General features: G+C 44.3%; 1 protein-coding gene across 5 annotated transcripts in view; it reads left to right on the top strand.

The window, feature by feature from the left end:
* Positions 1-43: 43 nt before the first annotated feature.
* Positions 44-23,047, top strand: part of TRIM66 (tripartite motif containing 66) — a 60,908-nt gene continuing 37,904 nt past the window's right edge. Inside the window, exons 1-2 of one of the 5 annotated variants that reach the window (XM_019728508.2) lie at positions 44-2,493; positions 9,267-9,573. In XM_019728508.2, the coding sequence (XP_019584067.2) occupies positions 2,485-2,493; positions 9,267-9,573 (316 nt within the window). In that variant the 5' untranslated portion in view covers positions 44-2,484. The other 4 variants (XM_074335954.1, XM_019728498.2, XM_019728496.2 and 1 more) reach the window with 4 other exon arrangements.

Raw genomic sequence — 23,047 nt, 5'->3', positions numbered from 1 at the left:
TGTCCCTGGGCTGTGCTGGTGGTTGTATCGTCTGGGATCCCTGCTCGCAGTCCGTGTTGCGCAGAGGCTCGGAGGCGGAGAGCTGTCGCGGAATGTGGGAGTTGGGGCACTGTGGGCCGGCCCTTTTCCTGGCGCTATGGCCCAGGAACCCTCTTAGGCCGCCGTATCTCTCAGCTCCTCATCAAACGCCCCAGCCCCGAGCGGCTCCACGCACCCTGCTCTGTTCTTAGTGATCTAATCGGCCCCGCTGGTTGCCGTTGCTTGCTTGTTCCCAGGCCGCGGTGAGGACCCACGAGGCACTATTTGACCCTTAGCTTGCCCTCCGTGTGTCTCGCTCTGGGGCCTTTGAAGTCCTTCCCTAGATGTCGCTACCACCCTCTGGGACCTGCTCTCCCACACTCCTGAATGGGCGCCTTTCTCCTTTGCCTTGGTGCTATCATCGAGGACTATTCACTGTGAACCTGTTCTGCTTCAGGGGCCTGGTCACCTGGTTGCTTTAGAGTCCTTTTTAGCCAGACCTTGTGAATTTTATAACCACCGTATTAAATAACTCGACACGCCTGTGGCCCCCACTTTTGACTCCACTACAAGCGTTTTATGAAACTTCTCTGACCCTGACCCATTTAGTCGTAGTTGTTCACTTACTCGGTTTGTGCCACCACAAAATCTAGTACATAGCTCTTAGATAATTGTTAATGTACATTTGTCTTCCCTACTAGACCAAATTCCTTAAGGAGCTCGAGGGTTATTTTCTTTTATCCATGCACCACCCTCCCCAGTTCCTGGCTGGTAGTACATGTTCAACAAATGATTAAGTGAATGAATGCACCTACCCTTGCCTCTTTCTTCACTAATAGTGGAAGAGGCAACCCTCCTGTCTTAAGTCAACCAGAGTTCACAGTCTCAACCTGTGTTCAAGATCCTATTCCGTCAATTATTCTGCGTGTATGTGTTTTGTTTTCTTAAGCTAAAATATATTTTAGCTAAAATATCCTAAATTCTCTGACTGTCTGTCTCATCTACTATCCTTGCTCCTTTACTCTTTTCCCCAAAAGTCTGAAATGCTATTTGCTCACTTCCCATTGGTTGTTTAATCCACTGTAGCCTACCTCTCAGCCCTACTATTTCAATGAAATTGCTCTTAGCAAAGTCATCAATTAAACACCAAATTGGATGGACTTCCTATTCCTCATACCACTGTTCTTTCTGTTGCACTTTACCCCTTTAACTTCTTTTTCTGAAGAAACTCACCGTCTTCCTATCTTTCTGGCTACTTCTTGGTCTTCCTTTCAGGTTCTAACTTGGACCACCCTTTAAATGTTGGTGTTCTTCAGCCTCCTGTCCTTCCCCCTCTTCATGGTACGCAGTCTTGGGTGAACTCATCTTGGGTGGCTTCAATTCACATCTGTTTCTGAGCTCCACTCTCATATATTCACTTAATTTCTGGCTAGTATCCCTTGGACATTCTAGAGACAAACTAGATAAACATATCGAAAAACTTGGATCTTCCCTGCTCACCGGTACCTTCCCCTTTATTCTGTATGTTGGTGAATAGCACCCTTGACTCCCATAGCGATGTGAGGGACACCTGAAAACTGTCCCCAAGCCTTCTTTTCCTCTAATACACTGTCACTATATACTTTTATTCTATACCTGTCAAATCCTCCTCTTAAGCCCTCTTGCCACTGACTTCATTAAGGCCATCATATCTCTTGAGTTCAACGCCCTCCTGTGATTATCCTGCCTGCATTCTGACCCTCCTCCAATCCCTCCATCCATCACGCCTCCACCAGGTTCATCTTCCTAAAACATGACTCATTCTTTCACTTTATCAAAAAGTTCTATATCTCCCTGTTACCAACAAAATCCAGCCTGCTTGTCTTTCCAGCCTTACCTCAGCTTCTCCCCTGCACAAGCTTTCGACTGCAGGCAAACTTGGTACATCTGCTCCGCCTTTTTGCCTGTGCTCGACCCATTTCTCAAGCCTGAAGTGCTCATCTTCCTGCCCAGATAGCCTGAATCATCCTTAACCTTTAAAGCCCACCTTATAATCTGCTTCCTAAAACACTCCAGTCCACAGTGATAATAGCCAAATACACCTTGCAGTGTACAAAATGCGTCTGCCTGAGAAGGCACACTACCAACCCCATTTTGTGAATGAGAAAATCAATACACAGAAATTTGAGTGACTTGCCAGAGGCTACAGAGCTGCTAAGATAGAGAGACTGGACCTAAACTTCAGTCTTCTCTCTCCACATCCGCTGCTTTTACCGCAGTGACCACTTCTCACCTCACAGCATTGTGGTCTTCATCACTCCTTCAATCCTTAATCACTTACTGCCTGTGACCAGCAGAAAGGGGCCTTGTGGGTGGAGGACAAGGTCTAAGAAGAGATCATAGTCTATTTGACATCAAAACTGGCCAATAAGTGTACAAGGGATGAGCTGAGCTACCTGGAAACTACCCTGGGAGGATGGTCTGTGAATGGAGGAGGTAAGCTAGGCAGTGCTTGGGAATGAAAGGTAACCATCAGGTGTCGTGTAACTAGGGCCTGGAGCAGGAACTAAGACTGTCCTTGGGGTTGGAGGGAAGGTTCTGGGTGATGATACGTGGCTTCTGGATAGTTTTGCCAGGTTCCTTGGTTATAGAGGAGCTACATCCCATCTGTCAGGCCATCCAGCTGAATGGGAGGCCTCCCTGAGTGGACCAGCACCTGCGTTGGGTTCTGTGCTTACCTAACATTCTTCTCATTGATGGTCTCCAGGGTAGGGAGAGCCTGGGTGGTTGTCGGGATCCGGTTTCCAGCCAGCTCCCTCTCCTTCACAAGGTAATCATGTAGCTTCAACATAAGGCTCATGTGGGGTTTGTCAGTGTGGGTCAGTTTCCCTAGGTCAGCCAGCTCTGAGAGAGCAAACAAAGCTGAGTTCTAGATCTGCAAAGTTGAGCAGCAGCCAGATATTGGGCATTAAGTCACCTGTCCCCATCAGGGCACACAGACCCTGGATGTGATTGACGCCTGAGACATCTTCTCTGTGACATCTCTTCTGAAGTAGAGCATGGCATTGTGACATCTCAGGCATCTGGGCTTTCCCAGAGAGTCTGAGCCTCAGAAAATAAACCTGTGAAATGAGCAGAAGGGAGTTGATGCCAGGCAGCAGCCTTGCAAAGCAGATAAAAGTGGTGCTGACATTTTTGCTATCTCAGACTTCTTTCCAGGTGGCCTTGTGAGCACACTGCCACTCTGAAGAGGGCCGGTGGTTCCTCTCTCTTTCTCTCTTCTCTGGGTTCCTGAGTCCATCAACAGTTCTTCAGACAGCAACAGCATGGATGGATCCAGCCTTGTTTTCTGGCTCTTCATCTTTAGATTTGGACGTTTGGAAATACACTTTCTTCTTCAAGTAGAGGATTGTTAATTTAAGATGGAAAGGGCCAGATTTCTGTTCTAAGTGAGAATTTGAGAAAACTTTGAAATCCAAATTTATTTCAGAATTTAACATTTTTTTATGTAATAGAAACGACAGTAAAACATTAAAGAAAATTCTGAGAAAAAATATAAGTAAAAACATCTCAAATCATAACACCATACAATGCTGTTTTCATGTCTGAATATTATCTTTCAGCTCTCATCTACAGGGAGACATAGCTGTCTTCAAAGCTGATGACCATAGTATACAAATTCCTTTGTATTCTGCTTTTCGTTTAATGCAATATTTATCTGTATCGCTACCCAGTCTTCATGATTATTATTTTGTTTAATTATTTTTTTTTAAGTATAGTTTGTATACAATCTTATATTGGTTATATTAGTTTCAGGTGTACAGTGTAGTGACTTGACATTTTTATACCTTACAATGTAATCACCCCACTAATTCTAGTAATCTTTCACCATGTAAACTTATTTCTATATTATTGACTATATTCCCCTTTCCCTTTTCACTCATCTCCCTACCCCCTCCTTTCTGGTAACCATCCCTTTGGTCTCTGTTTCTGTGAGTCTGTTTTTGTTTTGTTTTTAGATTCCACATATAAATGAAACCATATGGTATCTGTTTTTCTCTGCCTAATTTATTTCACTTAGCATATAGTACCCTCTAGATCCATCCATGTTGTCACAAATGGCAAGATTTCATTTCTTTTATTGCTGCATAATATTCCAATGATTATTATTTTTAACAGCTGAAGAGTAATTTATCGTTAGCATGTATTATAACTTACTAAGCCATTTTCAAGTGTATTTTGTTTTCATTTTTTTCTTATTGTGTTCTTTGCTATTAGAGACACTGGTACAGTGGACATTTGTGTTTATGTAGTTTTTTTCTTCTATTGAATAACTTGTCTAGGATAAATTCACAGGAGTGGGACTGTTAGATTATAGAGTATGAACATTTTTATTATTCATTTTATATTGCTATATATTTTTCCCAAATGAATTGTACCAATTTATGCATCAGCAGCATGTATAATTTCCAATTTCAACTACTCCAGGCTCAGGGTTTTGTTTTATTTTTCTTTTATCAGTAGTTTTTGATATATGGCAATATGGCATCTAGGGGGGAAATCTATAGGACCACAAGGTTTTCATCAGCACAAATAAAAATAGTCTAATTTGAGGATTAGGAATTTCTAGGAATCTTTTCTGTGTTGGATAATTATTATTATTTTTTTTTAATCTCAGTGTACTACATGACAAGTGCATTCCTAGAAACTTTGTTGGAAGCTAGGTTGGGAAACCCTGCTGCCATTAAACTCAAAATGGCAAAATGTGAAGAGAGGAATTATAGGATCTTTGTGGGCAGTTTATCCAATAGCACAACAAAGAGGGCCTTAAATATCTGAGTTTTAGTTTAATTTCAGATGATAAAATTAGTGCAAAGGACACAGAAACTTGGGTTCATTTCCTAATTCTATTTTTACTAACTGAATGATATTGAACAACTAGCATATTCTCTTTGAGTCTTAGTTTTCTTGTTTGTATAATGAAAAATGACAGATTCATTCATTCACTTTAGAAATATTTGTTGAGTGTGTGCTAAGTTCAGACAATATATATATATATATGCCAGGCAGGGAGGGGCAGATACAAAGGTGAGGTGAACAAGAAAAAGTCCTGCCCTCTGACTGTGTCTAAAACAGACAGTAAACAAGTAAACAAACAATATATCACATTCAGCACAGTCTGGCATAGACTAGGTGCTCTCTCATTACATAGTGTTTTTCTCTCTCTCATTTTCTCCCTAAAACGAGTACATTTTAATGATAATTTCTTCTGTATTACCCATACAAACAATCATTGAAATTCTTACTCCCAATGTGTTATGGAATGATTTTCTCTGTCATTCCTTGGCAAGATTACAAAAACCTGGTAAACATTTCCCTTCTCTCAAATCCCTGAGTTTGGAATATTAAAAGGAGGTGGTTTGTGAGCAAGCTAATCTTGTATGTGAGGTTTCCTGTCCTTCCAAACTTGATAGTTCAGGTTTTTCCGTGACTTAAAGCAGAGGTCACAATCTGATTGCTGGTATACTTTATTCGATTCATGATGTTTTCTTGTTTTTTAATTTAAGTAGTTGCCAATGTTTTAAAATTTAAATAAAAATCTGAATTTCTGGTGTTTTGAAAAACTAAGGTTTGGCAACACTGACCCACATTCTTTAAGGTCGAGCACTTCACTATTTATATGCCTGGCCCTTGTAGGCATTTGAATTTGCTACCCCTGGCTTAGGTACATTCTGCCAAACTCTACCCCATTCACTTTCCTAGGTCAGGGGAGATAGGAAGGAGAAGGAAGGACTAAGTGATAGTGAAAAGCAGCCAGAAGAAGGGGATAGAAAATGTCATTTGACCTCCCCCTCCTTATCCTCAAATCAGAGACTCATTGCTTGGCTCTGCCTTTAATTTAATCTTTATCCCCATAGAGTTACTTCAATTGCTCTTCTAAGACAGGGATGAAATACCTATTTCTTTATATTTTTACTAGGTGGTGCCCACTGATGTTGGAAAGCCATGCCACCCCCTTGAATTCTCAGAATAACAATTCAAAGTTTAATCCAGCAGTTTTCCAGGTGTGGTCTATAGACCTATGGGGGTCCCAGAGACCCTTTCAGGGGGTCTACAAGATCAAAACAACTTTCATAATAATACTAAGATGTTATTTGCCCCTTTCACTGCGTTGACATTTGCACTGATGGTGCCAAAGCCAAAGCCAAAGCTGATATAAAACTGCTGGTACCAGTCATCGTACATTGCCAGGCATTTGCAGTAAAAAAAAGAAAAGAAATAAACCATTTTCACTTAAGAATGTCCATGATGAAGCAGTAAATATTATATTAAATCTCAATCCTTGAATACATGTCTTTCTAATATCCTGTGTGAAGAAATTGCAAGTATGCAAAAAGCACTTGTGCTACTATTTGAGTTGCAACCTAACTAGCTTCCACCTCCTTTTTTTTTTTTTTTTTTTGGTAGAACACCTGTTTTACTTGAAAGAACAGCTGACAGGCAAACTCTGGTTATTCAGGCTTGTGAATTTGGCAGATATTTTCTCAAAAATTTAGTGAGCCTGTCATTTCAAAGAAAAAATGGACAGTATTTGATAAAATTGGAGTTTTCAGGCAAAAAATAGAATTCTGGTAAAGTTATAGCTGCCTCCATGTTTGAAAACTTCCTAATAGTTAAAGAATTTTCCATGAGATTAGAGGTGCTATTAAAGAGAGTGATTTTTTTTTTGCTCATTATATAACAAAACGTGTCAAAATTTGGAACATCTGCATAAATTATTGTGGGGGCAGAGCCCCAGAAAGTAGTTTCCAGGCTCTCGGCCTCACATAGACAGGTGCTGGCTCAGGTAGTAAATGGCCATCAACTGTGATGGGATGGCCATCAGCTGTGGCTAGTTGGCTGTCAGCTGTAACCAGTGAGCCATTGGCCACTAATATAACTGCTGTGGCTACGCTAGAGAGGAGATGAGAAGAATGGGGGCTAGCAAGAAGATGGTGGCTGGGCTGGCAAGTGTGGATGGCGGTTTGCGGACAGTGTGAATCCAGCCTCCATTGAGAGTATAGTGCCGCCAGAGAGAATATAGTGGTATGACTCCCCTACCTATGGCTCCGTGGGTGTTCCTTTTTGGCCTCACCATATCCTGCGTTCTTGTGTGGGGAGCGCTAGCAGAGACCCCGCAGGCCTCCCTGCATGACAAATGGCGCAGCGAGCAGGGTCTCCCGCATGACAGTTATTGAACCAGTATTTTCCAGATAACCAATGCTTGTGTTATAAAATTATTCCTGGGTAAAAGAGCAGCTCAAAGTGCAAGACAGATCAGTGGAATTTAATATAATAGAATGAGAAAAGTTCATTAATGTAGTCTCAGATTCTACATTACAACTAACCTTTAAGAAACTGCCCCTTGAATTGAATTTTGGTGTAGTATCAAAGAAGAATATTGACAATTATCTGATAAAGCTATGAAATACTCCTATCTTTTTTAAATGTATAGCTGTGTGAGGCTGGATTTTCTTCATATACTATAAGCAAAACATGTAACAGACTGCAGAAGCAGGTGTGAGAATCCAGCTGTCTTCTATTAAGCCAGACATTAACGAGGGTTGCAAAAAGAAAAAACAATGTCACTCTTCTCAATTTATTTTTTTGAAACATATGAATAGTTATTTTTTTCTAAAAAGTATGTTATACGTGTTGACATGTAATAGGTTTAGTGTTTTTTAATGAATTAATTTTTTAAATGATCTCAGTTTTAATTTATAATATGGTAAATAGGACTAGATGTAACTCAAAAATTTAAAAATGTACCGGGGTTCTAAGACCAAAAAGTTTGGTATTCTCAAAGTCTAATGAAATAAACTTAGCCACTTAAAACTTCTAAGAGAGACTGCCCTCACCTCCACTGCAGCTGGCACTATGGCTGCTCTCTGGAAAATAACTGTCCTTAGAGCTCCGCAGTGGATTCAAGGTGAAGGCCCATCCATTACTTTATTTAGTGGCGTCTTGCTGGGCCCCCAAGCAGCTTGGCCTCTCCCAGCCCCATCGCCTTTTGTCCTCCATGGACTTGGCTCCCAAAGTCTGTGGACCGAAGTGAAAGTTCTCTCAAATTTGCATCATTGCAGAGCTCCAGATTTGAATTAAATGATTTTTGTTTCGTTTCTCAAAGAAGTACAAATATAAAACTAGGCACATTCTTTTTGCTCTTATGTTTACAAATATAAAAAAGAATAACAATGTTAACTCCATCTGCAGATGATGTGTTTCTAAACTACATTGCCACTAGAACTGAAATGTGGCGCTCCCTGTCGGGGCTAAGTTTAGCAGACTTATCCCACAATGATAAGGCCCAGTTTCCCTACCTCCTTCGTCTATTTCAAGTATGTACTGTGAAATATTTGTCATTCTGTGCTGCTATGTCATTTATCCTTCATGTGGCAAGAATCCATCCTTACATGTTAAGGCTACCACTTTTTCTTATTAGCCTGAGATAAACTAATACTGCTTGGGGTGAACTAGATCCTAAACCCTTAACACTGCCCTTAAAAATCTCATCTTTGTGCATATGTAGATGGTCCAATATTTATACTTTAAAAAACTCTTACCTGAATGAAACAGTAATTAAAAAAAAATATTGGAGAGAACTCCTGAAAATATGTGTGTGAACCTCAGCTTGAGAAACATTTCAGTAGTTAAGAGCGTGGAGTCTTGAATCAGACTGACCTGGGTTTGAATTTAAATTTGAACTCTGCTATTTACCACCTGTCTTTGTGCAATTACCCAACCTCTCTGAGCCTCAGTTTCCTCAGCCTGTCCCTCATGGTTTTATGTAATTTGTGAAAATATCATAATCCCTATCTCCAAGGGTAGTTGTGAGGATTGAGATAAAGTATATAAAGCACCTGGCATCAACTTGACATTTAATACGTTTTCTCCTCTTTTCCAAAATGGAATCTTAGGTCCAGCTTGTCCACTAATAAAGAGAGACATGGGTAGATGTGGGACCCTTTTGAAGGCAAAAACAAACCTTGTAAGAAACACACAACCTAGCAGCCCCCGCCAGGCTTTGTTTTCCACAGCAGACATGCTGGACTCTTTTGGGCCCAAGCGAGAGGTTGAGGCTGCGCCCTGTTGTGGGACATGCGCTTTAGTTCTTGGGAGGAATATGGCCTGCATTTCTGAAGCCTTCTTCTCTGAGTCCTTTCTGACCTGTCCAGGAACATCTTCCTCCCCAAAGAAATAAATCACTCTGCTTTGTGCTTCACTTACAGGTAGTGGAGCTTACTCGCTCTCCACGCTGCTTCACGCGTGAGGATATCAATGGAAAAGCCCCTGTCCCAGGCACAGGCATGGGCATGAATATGGGCGTGAGCTTTATGGGGCTGCCACCAGTTGACCAGAAACACAGCAGTGGACAGACGGAGGCCGTGGCACTGACTTGCTCATTGTGCCGGCTGGACTTGCGGTACGTGGGTGCCCGGCTCCTACCCGGCCAGCATTTGCTCTGTAAGCACTGCTTCCAGGGCTTGATCCAGGAGCTGGGGCAGGTTGCCAAGGCTCATGGCACTGTCTCAGACGGTAAGTAAAAAAGCCCCGCGTGTTCACCTCTTTCTATGTAACAGGTCTCTTCCTGTTTCATAAGAACTGAATTTCAGGTATAGAAAGAATCAGTGTTTAAATGCTCAAGGGACATTTGTTGCTGAAAGCGATTCTTTGGGGAATCTGTGAGACGAAACAAATCCTCTTGATGCCTAATATATCTGTTTTGTAAGCTGGGACTTTTCATGTTTGGGATTTCCTTAAATTGGTAGCAGACTAAGAAACCTGGGAAGGTTTTGATCCAAGGTTTGGCTGACTTCCTAGGTGGAGAGGACGTGGCCTGGCTCACTAAACTTCCGAGGCAGGCAGGGGGAGATGGGCTGGGCTCCTGGGTCAGGAACAGATTTTGAACAGACAGGCTGACTAGTGAACCATTCACTGTCTAAGCTGTGGCCCAGCAGGGAGGAGCTTGTGTCTTGCTTCTGAATGTCAGGTTTCCTAGGAAACAATCTCTTTGAAAACTGTGAAGTCCTCAGAGACAGGAACCAGGTTCCTTCATTTCAGTATTGTAGCTCAGGGCACGTTATGGAGGGGCAGTGAGTATCTATTGAATGAACTTACAGGATGAGAAAGTCAAATAAGTTGACAGCATTTGGCAGCATTATCTTTTCGGTTTGTTTCATTGTCTGCAGTATTTTGAAAGTGACTTGTAGCACAAATCTAGGCTGTCTTTGAGGCAGCGTAACATTGCGTTGTCTTTAGATCTGAATTTTGAGCCCTCTAAACCCTTGGGCAGGCTACTTAACTTCTCTGTGTCTCTGTTGAGAGTTTGGAGCACAGAAGATATGGTCTACTTTGATTTTTTAACTGAATATATGATTTTCAAGCTTATAACTTAAACTTTGTTCTTCCTTGAGCTTTGATTTTAGCTTACAAATATTACACTATTAATAAATATGGCAAATTTTAACAATCATTTTTAAGGGCTTTTCATTAATATTTGAACATATTTACAAATTTAGTTAATATTTGTTTTTATCAATTAAATGTATTTTCTTTTTAAGTGATGCAATTTTCTAGCAAATAAGCATTCCTAATTACTGAAAGAACTCTTAGAAATCCAATAAATTTAACTGATCAATATAGTGAATCCTAAATATGTCTTAAAAGTTCCAGCACTGTTGGGTTAATATCCAGAATACATAAAGAACTCCTACATCTCAATAATAAAAAATAAACAACCCAGTTAAAAAATGGCAAAGGACTTGAATAGACATTTCCCTGGAGAAGATATACAAATAGCCAAATAAGCACATGAAAAGATGCTTAATATCACTAATCTTTAAGGAAATACAAATCAAAGCCACAATGAAATATCATCTCATTAGGATCATTAGGATGGCTGCTATTAAAAAAAAAGAAAAAAAGAACTGAAAATGGTAATTGTTGGTGAGATGTGGAGAAATTGGGATCCTTGTGCACTGTTGGTGGGAATATAAAATGGTGCAATCTCTGTGGAAACCAGTATGGTATTTCCTTAAAAAATTAAAGAATAGCATTACGATATGATCCAGAAATTGCACTTTTGGGTATATACGCAAAATAATTAAAAGTAGGGATTCAAAGAGATATTTGTATACCCACGTTCATATCAGCATTATTTTCCGTAGCCAAAAGGTAGAAGCAACCCAAGTGAGTGAATAAACAAGATGTGATATATACATACAATGGAATATTATTCAGCCTTAGTGAGGAAGGAAATTCTGGCACATACTACAACATGAATGCATCTTGAGCACATAATGCTAAATGAAATTAGCCTGTCACAAAAAGACAAATACTGACCGAGAGCAGTGAAATTCATAGTGACAGAAAGTAGAATGGTGGTTGCTAAGGGCTGGGGGGAGGGGATGTGGGAAATGGGGAGTTGTTGTTTAATGGTATAGTTTTAGCTTTGCCCATTTTTTAAATCAGGTTTTTGTTGTTGTTGAATTGTAGGAGTTCTTTATATATTCTGAATACTAGACCCTTATTAGATACATGATTTGCATATATTTTCTCCCATTCCTTAGGTTGCCTTTTCATTCTGTTGATAGTGTCCTTTAATGTGTAAAAGTTTTAATTTTGATAAATCCAACTTACCTATTTTTTCTTTTGTTGCCTGTGCTTTTGGTGTGATATCCAGGAAATCATTGCCAAATCCATTGTGTGAAGCATTTATCCTATGTTTTCTTCTAAGAGTTTTACAGTTTTAGCTCTTATGTTCAGGTCTTTGATCTCCCTTAAGATTTTTAACATGAACTAATATGCATGTCTCAAGACTTTGACTCTAAAGTCAAAAAACTAAATTCATATTAATGACAATTATCAGAACCATTGTGTTTGTTGCCGAGTTTTCTAAGTGCAATGGAGACTGAAAACATAAGCTTTGGTGTCAGCATATCTGGGCCTCTGAGTCTGAGTCCTGCTCTGCCTGCCACTTAAAAGCCAAGTAGCGTGGGCAAGTTTTCTTGCCTATAAAGTGGGGTTAATGATAGTAGTAATTAACTTGGATTGTTAGGAAGATTAAATGAGAATATACACATAGAACATTCTGCGTTATGCTTAGGATATAGTAAGACCAAGCAATGGGAAAAAATACTATTATTTAGAACTTGTGAAACTGAAGTAGGAAGAAATCTGTTAGATATGAATATGCTTATTTTGGAGACAGAGGCAATTTCTTGAATATGTGGCATCTTATATCTTTAGTAAGTCCTATGGTCAGGCCAGGCGATTGTTACCTACTATATTTGCATTTATAGGTGAAGAATGGAATAAGCTTCCTGTATCACTTGGAGATTTTAGGACTTTATGCTGTATGGAATTTGTTGGTGTGTCTGTCTGTTTTATTCACAGGTATTTATTGACTTTTGTGTACCAGACTCTATGGCATTTAGGGTACAGAGATAAAAAGACCGGGTCCTTCCCTTCAAGGAACTCATGTTCTACAAAAGGGCAGACACTTAAACAGATGATAATCATACCGTGCAGCAGGGATGTGAAGAGAAGATTGTTTCACGTTCAGGCAAAGGAACAGCACCTCTGGGAGGTTCTTCATGCACTAGGACTGGTGATATCAGTTTCTCACTGAATGTTTTCTGAAGGACTGAAAAAGAATGGCGCCCAAGTGAGCTGACCAATGAGAAGTAGAGCTGTCGCCTATCTCCAGTAAGTCTAGTGAGATACCCGATACCTGACCTTAGATTTCTGGTCCATAATTTGAGAAGCCATGCTTTTGGAGTCTGGTTCTTCAGAAAGAGCTTTTATCCAGCAGAGGAGGAGCACAGACTTCCTAAAAGGCTTATCCAATTTCTGCCAATCTGAGGTTTTCAAAGTAAAATGTGGGAGCAGGTAGAGGTGGCAGGACAGACAGGTGGAGGCTGAAAAAACGTAGGTCTCTAGCATCAATGCCTGCAGCCAGATGGGGCCACGCTGCATAGAGATGAGTCCATTTCCATACATCGATTTCTCTTGGTTGTTGGGCAGCACCGGGCAGTTGCTGTGTGGAATGGAAGAGAGGCTGTGCCTGGACTCAGGGTCTGTCCAGCTAGTTTTCAGTCCTCATCTCTCAATAGGGCCTCCCCAGGCCTGCAGGCCTATAGTGGGGTTCAGCACCGGGCGAGGGCCTGAGCTGGGCATCTTCTCATTCAGCTAGACTGTGCCTTTCCTCTCTACAACCCCACAGCGTAAAACAGAACCTCCATAGGATGGGGGGCCTGAGGTGAATGTTTATTGAACAATTGATTTAACCTGTGAATCCACAAAGATCTCCCGTGGCATTTGCCTAGAAGAAGATTTTTTTCACTTGTGACACAGCCCCTTTCTGTTCCTCGAGTTGCAAGATTCAGAACACATTTATCAGGCACCTACTGGTGAGCAGACACTGTACTGGGTACTTGTACATGTGTTATCTTTTCCAAACTTCACCCTATAAAGTAAGTTTTATTCCCATTTTACAGATGAAAAACCTGGGGGTTGTGATTATGTAAGGTCTAAGGTTTAACAACTACTAAGTGTCAGGTCAAGTCAAATTCAAGTTCCCCTGTCTTCCAAGCTTGTGATCTGCACTTTGCTCAGGGGAGATTTCACACTCACCTGGAATCACTGAACTGATGGGGAGACTCCATGGAGAATCTTTGAGGAAAGAACCAACCCTGCAAGCTGAGCCATCTTTAATGAAGGCAGCCTAGCTGAGATTCTCCCCTGCAACCCATCACACTAGGAAATGGGTCCACGTCAGGTCTCAGGCTCTGAGGAGACCAGCTGGGAAGGTCTTTGAAGGCTGGTGGTGGGACAGAGCAGAGGCAGCAGTGTACTGAGCACGCGGTGGCTCAGCGCTGCAGCGAGTTGGGCGGCTGGAGCTGCGGGCTCTGTGCAGAAAGGCTGATACTGGAAATGGATTTACTCAGCCAATGCGGATGCCTACTTGGGACTATTTCCTTTTAAGCCGAATTGAAAAGGTCCCAGATCAAATTCTATCTGGAAAGTTGGCCATTGAGTCCCAAAGTGATATTTTAAATAACTGTAGCAAGCTCTGAGGGGGCAGGCATGCCTGAAACTGACATTCACTATGTGCTGGATCGGTCTTCAAAATTCTCAGAGCTCCTATGGCTCTGTTTGTTTTAGGGGAGAAAAGGCAAATAATTGGATATTTCCTTCCCCATGTAAGTAAAAAGAATATTATACTTTCTCTTAAAATCTACAAAACGACAAATCCTAGTGAGGAGACTTTGATTCTGAGATCTAAATTCCAGAATTAATTTGGAATTTTACTTTTCCCGTTGTCAACGTGGGCGATGCAGTTGAGATGTGGCCTGAGCCCTGGTCTGGCAGTTGTAGCCCCGGGAACTTGGTCTGGACTCTAGTACTAATTGTCTGCCCAATTCTGGGTCTTCTCTGGCTTTCAGGGCTGGACTTGAAGAGCTCTAAGAACACCGAATAATCACCATTGCCTCATGCCTCCTGAAGCTAGTGACAGGTGACAGCATGTCCTTTGTAAATTACAAATGCTGAAAGGGGGAGCAATCTCTGTCCCTCAGTGGACAGGCCTTGGGGCTTTGGGAAGATCCAAAGAGAGGGAACTGATGCAAGATGCTACAACCTGAGAGTCAGAGAGGGAAACAACGTCTACCTTAATGAGCAGCTCAGCTGGGGGGGCTCTAATGGCCTGGGTGAGGGTGGGAGGCAGGGGGGTGGGTGAGACCATGCCTACAGGAGCATGGCAGGCAAGGTGACTGCTATTTACCTGTTCCAGGTGCTGGACAGTGTCCTACCACTGTGGGGTCTGTGGTGGGCAGCGACCCAGCTCTCCCACGTGGAGGTCGGGTGCTGAGCTGGGCTGAGTGGGGCGTGCAGCAGGTGCAGAAGCTGGAGCTCCAGAGCCCGACCAGCGGGATGGTGTTTTAGTTCCTGAACAGTTTCCTCACCTTAATTGGCTCTCTAGGGGCCTGGGAGTAGCACTGTGCACCTCAGAACAGTACCCGTTACTGGGAGAGCACTTCCCCTGGTAATAGGGAGGAGGCAGGGGGCTGTGCTTGCTGCTGCCAGCACTGCTGGGAAGGCTACAGCTAGAACGGATTTGCTGAGGGAGGGAGTTCAAGGTGGCTGTCATTGAAGGACAGGTCTTGGAGGGACCTCTTGTTTGCTGGAACTCTCTCATTCAGGGGGACCCATCCTAGTAGGTGCTGTGGAGGCCAGAGAGCTTATCGCTAACCCCTCACTGCATCGGGGCTTCAGGAGGCCCCAGAAAGGGCTAGAATCCTGCTGAATGTCACTTACAGAACCAGAAAATCTAACTCCCTTGCCTGCCAGTCCAGGACTTGCCTGGGCTTGAGAGCCAGTAGGAACTGCAGACCTAGAGTAGGAAACTGCCCTTGCTTCCTCCACTGTCCCTCTGTCCAGGCCCAGTGGAAATGGGGACAGTGCCTTTGCATGGAGTATGTCAGTGCATCAATCCCTGGATTATCTCTTGAGATTTGAAGTGAAAAGAGAGATGAGATGAGCCCAGATTCATCCTACGTGTGGCTTCTGCATTCCCCCATGGGTACTTCTTGGCACAGAAAGCTTGTTTCACAGTTGAGTGGTTCCTAGCAGCATGGGCTCTGAAGGCTTTGGACCCTCCATCTCCTGTGTCAGCCTGGCACCTGCCCTCGTGCCCAGATTCAGACTCTTGGCTCAGATCTGCTGCCTGGCCCTGCCCCACAGCCCTGGGTCTTCCTGCCTGATCTCACTTCACCCTTTGCCTCTGTGGGTTATTTTCTCAAATCTTTTAGCTTCAATTCTGATCACTCTCTCCTGTTCTGGGCCTGCATTTCTAACTACCCAAAAGGATCCCAGTTGCTTGCACTTCAGAACAGAAACCTAGCGTGGTCTTCAAGGCTCTCCCCAAGCTGACCCCAAACTAATTTTAGAGCCTCATCTCCTGTCATTCCTCTACGTGATCTAGCTTTGCCAATCTTTCCCTAAGAGACCTCACATTTTGACATCTGTAATCCTGTTTATGATGTCCCCTACTCCTGAAATGCCCTTTCCTTGTTAGTAACATCCTACCCCCAACTGAAGGCCCAGCTCAAATGTGACCCAGTTATCAGAACTAGAGCACATAGAGATGTGGGATGATTTGGGAAGAAGCAGGATCCCCATTACCAGAATTAAACTCCAAAGGGCAAGGCTGGAATAATTTAAGTAGCTGTTGCTTTAGGCCAGGAGTCAGCCAACTTTTTCGGTAAAGGGCTACATAATAAATACTTTTGGTTTTGCATGTCATACAGGCTCTCTTACAACCACTGAACTCCCACTGCAGCACAAAAACAACCATAAACAATATGGAAATTAATAGGCATGACTTCCAATAAAACTTTATTTACAAAAACAGGTGCACTGTAGTTTTCTGACGCCCTTTTCAGGCTCTGCCTGGGGAATTGGGTGGATTTGAACCTGTGGGTGGCATCAAGTAGGAATAGCTGTGCAGGAGCCAGGCAGGGCCGGAAAACTCTGTCGGGGAATCGCAGGTAGGGAATAGTGTTAGGAAGGAGGCACACGGAGGGGAGGCCTTTCTGGCTGGGATATAGGATAGCTTGGAGGGGAGAAGTGGGAACACTGGAAGGGAAATTTAGGGCCAGATTATGAAGGCTCCCAATCAATGTAAGCTATTCAGTAGACAGTGGAGAACCACTGAAAGTTCTTGGTCAGTGGAATATGATCGAATCTGTATTGTTAAAAAGTCATTCTGCCTTGGAGACGACAAGACTGGATGCAGGAAAACCTGCTAGGAGGCTACTGCAGTTGGCTCTAGATTACTGGTCCTTGAACCAAGCCGGTCTGGATGCCTAAGAATTATTTGTGAAACTTGATAGAAACATAGATTCCTAGTCCCACACCCACACCTGAGAGATGTGGATTTGGTTGATTTGGGATTTCTAACAAACCCTCCAGGTTGTGAATCCTGCTCCAGCAAAGGTAGGATAAGGCCTGAGCTTCAGAGGCTGTGGATGCCCGAGAAAGGAGGACACAGGTAAGATGGGATTTGGCAACTGCCCTCTTCCTACGCCTGTTACCTTTCTGTTCAGGACAGCCCACCCATTCATTTGACTCCTTTTTCTTTCTTTCTTTCTTTCTTTCTTTTCTTTTTTTTTTGTGTGTGTGTGTGTGTGTGTAAGTTTTTAAAATTGGGGAACAGTGTGTTTCTCCAGGGCCCATCAGCTCCAAGTCGTTGTCCTTCAAACTAGTTGTGGAGGGCGCAGCTCAGCTCTGAGTCCAGTTGCCGTCTCAATCTTTGCAGGGGGCGCAGCCCACCATCCCAGGCGGGAATTGAACTGGCAACCTTGTTGTTAAGAGCTCGCTCTACCCAACTGAGCCATCCGGCTGCCCCTTGACTCCTTTTTCTTCACACACCACCACTCCCCCCTACACCCTATTTTGGTCACATCCTGTCTGTTCTCTTTGAAACGACTCTTTTGTCCCTTTCTTTCCATTTCTACCCTGGTTCAGGATCCCATTAGTGCTCGACTACCCAAGCCTCTTCCCTGACACCCCTGTCTCCAATTAATGATAAAACCCAGCCTGGTCTCTCCCCAGAACTTTTTGGGCTGCCTTTGCTTTTTAGGATAAAGGTCAAGCTCCTTAGCTTAGCATTCAGGGTCCTTCAGGAGCTTACTCTCCTGCCAATCTTTCCAGGCTCATTCCCTGCCACTTCCTCTCTGTGCTTTTGAAATTTTCCTGTCTTCTACTTTTGCAGTTATCCTACACTTGTAGCCTTGCCCCATCCTGATGTCCTTCCTCGCGCTTGATCCTGTTACTCCTTCCCTTCTTTTCTCCCTGCTTGTGTATGACTGTATCTCCCTGGGGGGTGGAGTTAGCTGCCAAGGGATCCCTCCCAGGACCTTTGTGCATCATAAAATGTGTGTCTTCTCCATCTGAAGTCCTAATCCTCCACTTGTGACGGACAATTGGTCACTATGGCAACTGACTGTGACGTCACAGGATTAGGACTTCAGGTGAAGTGGCAGGAGCAGGTGAGTGTGTAGGAGACAGATTTTTAATGTCTGTCGAAGTCCTTCCCCTCCCCCCAACACCCTCCTTCAGTTTCGGGGGCATGGAGGGATAGCTCGGGCTCCTGCTGATTTTCAGAATGATCCGGTGAGAGTGTGTGCCTGGCATCTGCGTGCTGCAGCAGTGTGGGGCTGACAGAGTGTGTCAACTTGAGCTCTGGCTGTGCAGGCACCGCTGCTGCGTGAGCCTGTTATTCCATTCTGGATTGCTATTTTGATACACAGATTGCATCATTCTTCCTACGTATAAACAGGGGGTCCCCAGGGCCCTGCAGCTACTCACTTCTCCACCAACACTGTTGTTTTGATGAGCTCTATTTAAATGAGCTGCCGGATCCGGGCAGGTTCCAGCCACACATGAGCATTGTCATTTTGGGGAACATGGAGGGCTGAAGGATTTTTTTTGGATCGAGTCCTAAAAGGCTGAGAGTGATGGCCTCCTGAGCTGAGCAGAGAGCGACAGAGCTAGTTCCTGAAAGTTGAAAATCTCGTTTTCTTCCTTCTGAGCTTCTATTCCAAGGCACCCAGAGGATTAGGAAGGAGATGCAGCTAGGAAGAGAGTCGCCTCTTTGAGGTCTCCCTCTTGCTGTTCAGTTTGGGAAAACTGCTGCAGAGCCTTCAAGATAAACAGGAACAGGAGGAGTCAACCCAGCCCTTTCTTGCAGCAGCATCTCAGGTGAGCTGGAGAAATGCAGCCCTGGCTGAGGATGCATCAGAGGAAGGAGGAGAGGATCCAGGCTGCTCCCCCTACCCTACCCAGTACCCAGGTCCCCGAGGCTTAGGCCCTGCGGCCCAGCTGGCTGCAGCATGCAGGGTGGGTGTTGCTGGGCGCTTGGGAAGCACCATCCTCTGGGACCTGTGCTGGTCTCACCTGTCGCTCTTCTGACTTCTCTCCCAGGTATTGCTCTAATCACAGGGCAGCAGGGGCCACAGGTAAGCCTACTGGCAGCCAGGGGCAGGAGCAGCAGTCAGCTTAGGATCAAAATCTATCTTTCTAGCAAGGACTGGGCATCTGGGGAGTGGGTACAATGTGTTTCTCAAAGGTGGTGCTGGCCTGAGCTATAGGCTAGAGGAAGGCTTCAGGGACTTGTGTGGTGGGGGCCTGAGCTGATGCCCAGCACCGTGGAGCTGCCCTTGGCTGGGAGGACAGGAATCGTTGGTGAGGATGGTCAGCCCAGCAGAGGATACAACCAGAATGTCTTTTTCTCCTTATATAGTGTCTGACGGGCATAGGGAGGTAGAATGTCTCACATGTGACTCTCGAGGTAATCAAGAAGTGCTCAGTGGTTCAGGGCACCACCTGTGTTTTATAAGGGCTCTGTGGTTCTTAGCTCAGTGCCTCCCTCTCTCTGGGTCTCCATGATACCATCCTTACGGTGAGGGGATTGGCTAGATGAGCAGTGAGAAAAGCTAGGTCTGAAAACTAGGTCTGTCCAGCTTTGGTTCTATAGGTGAGAGCTGGCAGAAGAGCATGAGGCTGCCTCAGAGGGTGCCACTGCTCCGTTGGAGTCAGAGCTTGGGCCCCAGCTGCCAAGTTTCCTGGAGTCCTGGGCAGGAGCTGTAGAACGACGGGCGTCTTCCCCTCAGAGGGTGGCTTAGCACTGAGCTCAGGCTTATGCGCCTGGGGGGTATGTATCCCTCCTGGTGGGCTGAGCTGACCCAGTGCTACTTTCGGAGAACTCTGGGGGATTTCTCTCCCACCCCAGCCCCCAGATGCCCAGGTGCCCAGGTTGCCTTGTCTCTGCCGGTCACGTCTGAAGGGTGGACTACCCAGTCTCGGCCCCCTTCCTCGCTGCCTCACTGATCCCGGGTGAGCGCACTGTCCAGGCCCCAGCGGCAGTCTTGTGGGGCCAAACCTCAGGCTGCACCCTAAGCCTACTCATGGGTCCTTCAGTGCAGTGAGAGTTAGGGGAGGTGCAGCTGGGAGTTAGGGGAGGCAAAACATGTCAGCCGACTCACCACCACCCGCCCGGGTACCTAGGTATCAGGGTACCTTCCTGTATGTTGGGCGTCTGCACTCTTCTCTGCCAGGCGGGAAATATATCAGAGCTACATTCAGAGTCTGTAACTTTTTGGCGCCTCTGTAAAACTGGGTGAGCCCGCCTCTCTTAGCTGCATGATACAGGGGACAGAGCTATCAGGCTCAGACACAGGGCAGGGGGTGCTCTCTCTAAGGCACTGGCCCTTAAAGTTGGTTGTACATTGTAATCATCTGGGGAATTTTTAAAAATACTGCTACCTGGATCCCATGTCCTGAACCTCTGATTTAATTGCTCTGGGATGCAGACTGGACATGAGGTGCTCACCAGCACCTGGTGATTCAGATGTGTAACAAAGTGTGGGAACCGCCGGTCATGGAAGGAAACTGCCCCAGATTTATTTTCTCCAGGCAGAAAAACTGCTCCACTTGCCTTTTCTCAAAGGTGATATTTCTTAAAACTTTAAGCACAGCAGGGGTTGGCTTTCAGTTCCTTCTGGATTTCCAGGTCCAGAGCTAGTTTTGTCATCATTAGAGTCTGATCATTATTATGGAATATTTTCGTAAAATCAAATTATTTAGTTAATTAAAATTACCTTGTTTATTTACACTTGAATTAGAGAAGTGCATGGCAAAGTGGAAAGGGCTGGGTTTTAGAGACAGACTTGGGTTTCAGTTGTACTTCTGCCCCTGCTTTGTATGATCTTTGATGGGTGACAACTCCTTGGAGCCTCAGTTTCTCCAACTGTGAAATGGGGAAAATGCCTACCTCTCAGAGATGGCTTGATGATTAAATGAGAGAACACATGTAAAGTCTCTGGTACAGGGAGTGGTGGTAGAAGATAAATTTGTCCCACGCCTCCTGGGGGCCAGAAATGCTCACTCTTGTGACAGACAGACTGAACATTCTCGGCTTTCAGAGCCCCTCTACCAGGCCCCTAGGTCCCCAGGAGGACCTCTCATGGCGGTGACTTCTTTATTCTAGAAGTAGAAGCCCCACCTCCTTCAGGGACGGTTGTGTGGCCTTTGGGCCCTGGCTCTACATTTCTCAGAATCGATGTTCCTGTCTATGAAATAAAAGCTCAAGGCTGTTGCTTGAATAATTCAAATAGAAAAAAAGCAATATATCTAAATAATAGTGTATGTAATATGTGATTTAAATATACATTAATAACTACTATAACTATATATTGATGTTAAATATTGTAAGTAGATGTTTGGGTATTTTAGACACATCCATAGCCCTCAGAGTTCATGTATTCCAGTTGTCTTAAACATTTTTTGTTGTTTTGTTTTGGTAGCCTCGTTGAAAAATGGGGAATTCTCTTTAAAAAACCTCAAGGTTGACACAGCTTGATGGGGTTAGGGACCTTCTGAGGGTGGATAAGAACTTGTGGCCAAGGTTGTTGTGACACAAAGAGATCACATGTCCTCTCTGTCCACTCTGGGCCCCAGAGCCTCCCTGGGACCTGCTCGCACCCCGGCCATGGTTCTCCATCTCTGCTGTCAGCAGCAGCAGCCCCACTTCAGACAGGATGAACCTTTAGGTCCAGGCCTCCCCTCAGCCACAAGCCTGTCCCCTGACTTTCTGACAAGGGTCACGGCCAGGCCGCTATTGGGCTGCCTGTGCTTTCCCATCTTGCCCAGGGAAATATGTCTGAAGCCCGGCTGCAGTAGGCAGAGGAAGAGGATTGGATAATCCATACTTCCCCTGCTATTCCCTTCCCCTCAATTTAATGATGTAGAAAGTAAGGTTCAGAGAAAGGGGTCACTTACCTGAGGTGGTTGGTAGTGCCAGCCCTGGGCCTGGAACCCAAATCTCCCAATTCAGAGCCTTTCCCAAACCCCACACCTCTGCTGATTCCTCAGAGATGATTCCTTTATCATCCTGGGTTGGCTTTTGTTTTCCATCACCCTGAAAACTTCCAGATGGCTTCTTATTACTTTCAGTGGCTATGAGTGCAAGGAATACACATGGAATACTCAAATCCAAAAGAAACATTATTGTCCAATTTGCTAAAAATCATGCAATAATATTTTTTAACACCAATTGTGGATCATTTTTGTACGCAGACATATGAACAGATAGTTAAAATGCAATGTGATATTTGTTATATTAAAAGAAGGTTCAGGATGCTGTGGGGGTACCAGAAGAGGGGGTAATTAACTCATCCCGAGGGAAATGAACCTTGCTTCTCAAAGGCAGAACAGTTGGAACAGGTTTGAAAGGATGAATAGGAGTTTATCTGAAAAGAAAGAGTATTTCAGAGAGAGGGAGCAGCATTTGACACACACAGAGTTATGCAAAGGTTTGGTGTGTTCGGGAGGTAGCAGAGATATTTGTCATGGCAAGGACATAGGTGTGTGGCAGGTGAAGCTAGGGATGTGACTAGAAAGAAGTAAGGCGAGCGTGAAAAGGCCTTGAGCACGAAGCTGAGGATCTGCACCTTGAAGACCACGGGAGGAAGAGGATGTGTGATGGGGCCTTCTCTGACCTATTCAGTTATTTCTCTTTTTTCATGATGCGAATGAGACTGTGTTATTATGACTAATGTGTGGGCATCTGGTACCAGGGAGTTGGGAGCCTTGTGGAAGTTATTTTCAACCATTAGAGCAGCATTTCTGGCCTAGGGGTAGATGAGGAGGGTCTCCCCAGGGCGAGCCAAGTGGAAGGGAGGAACAGTTACCTGATTCCCCTGGATGTTGCCACCTGTGGAGAGCGTCCTTCTCCACCTGTAGCCACTGTTCTTGACAGGCAGGAGAGTATCCAGGAGATTCCAGATCTAGTTCTGTCATTAACGTCCATGGCTCTTTGAAGGTTGGGGGAGACTTGTTTTGGTGGGGAGGGGGGTGAGGGGAAGAAGAGTATTAAAGTATTATTCTGCATAATTTGTGGCTTTTGATTTACCCAGCATCTATCAGTTAGCTTTTGCTGCATAATACA

Source organism: Rhinolophus sinicus, linkage group LG06 (assembly GCF_036562045.2).
Source record: "Rhinolophus sinicus isolate RSC01 linkage group LG06, ASM3656204v1, whole genome shotgun sequence".
NCBI lineage: Eukaryota > Metazoa > Chordata > Mammalia > Chiroptera > Rhinolophidae > Rhinolophus > Rhinolophus sinicus.
This window is presented reverse-complemented; position numbering and strand designations above follow the sequence as displayed.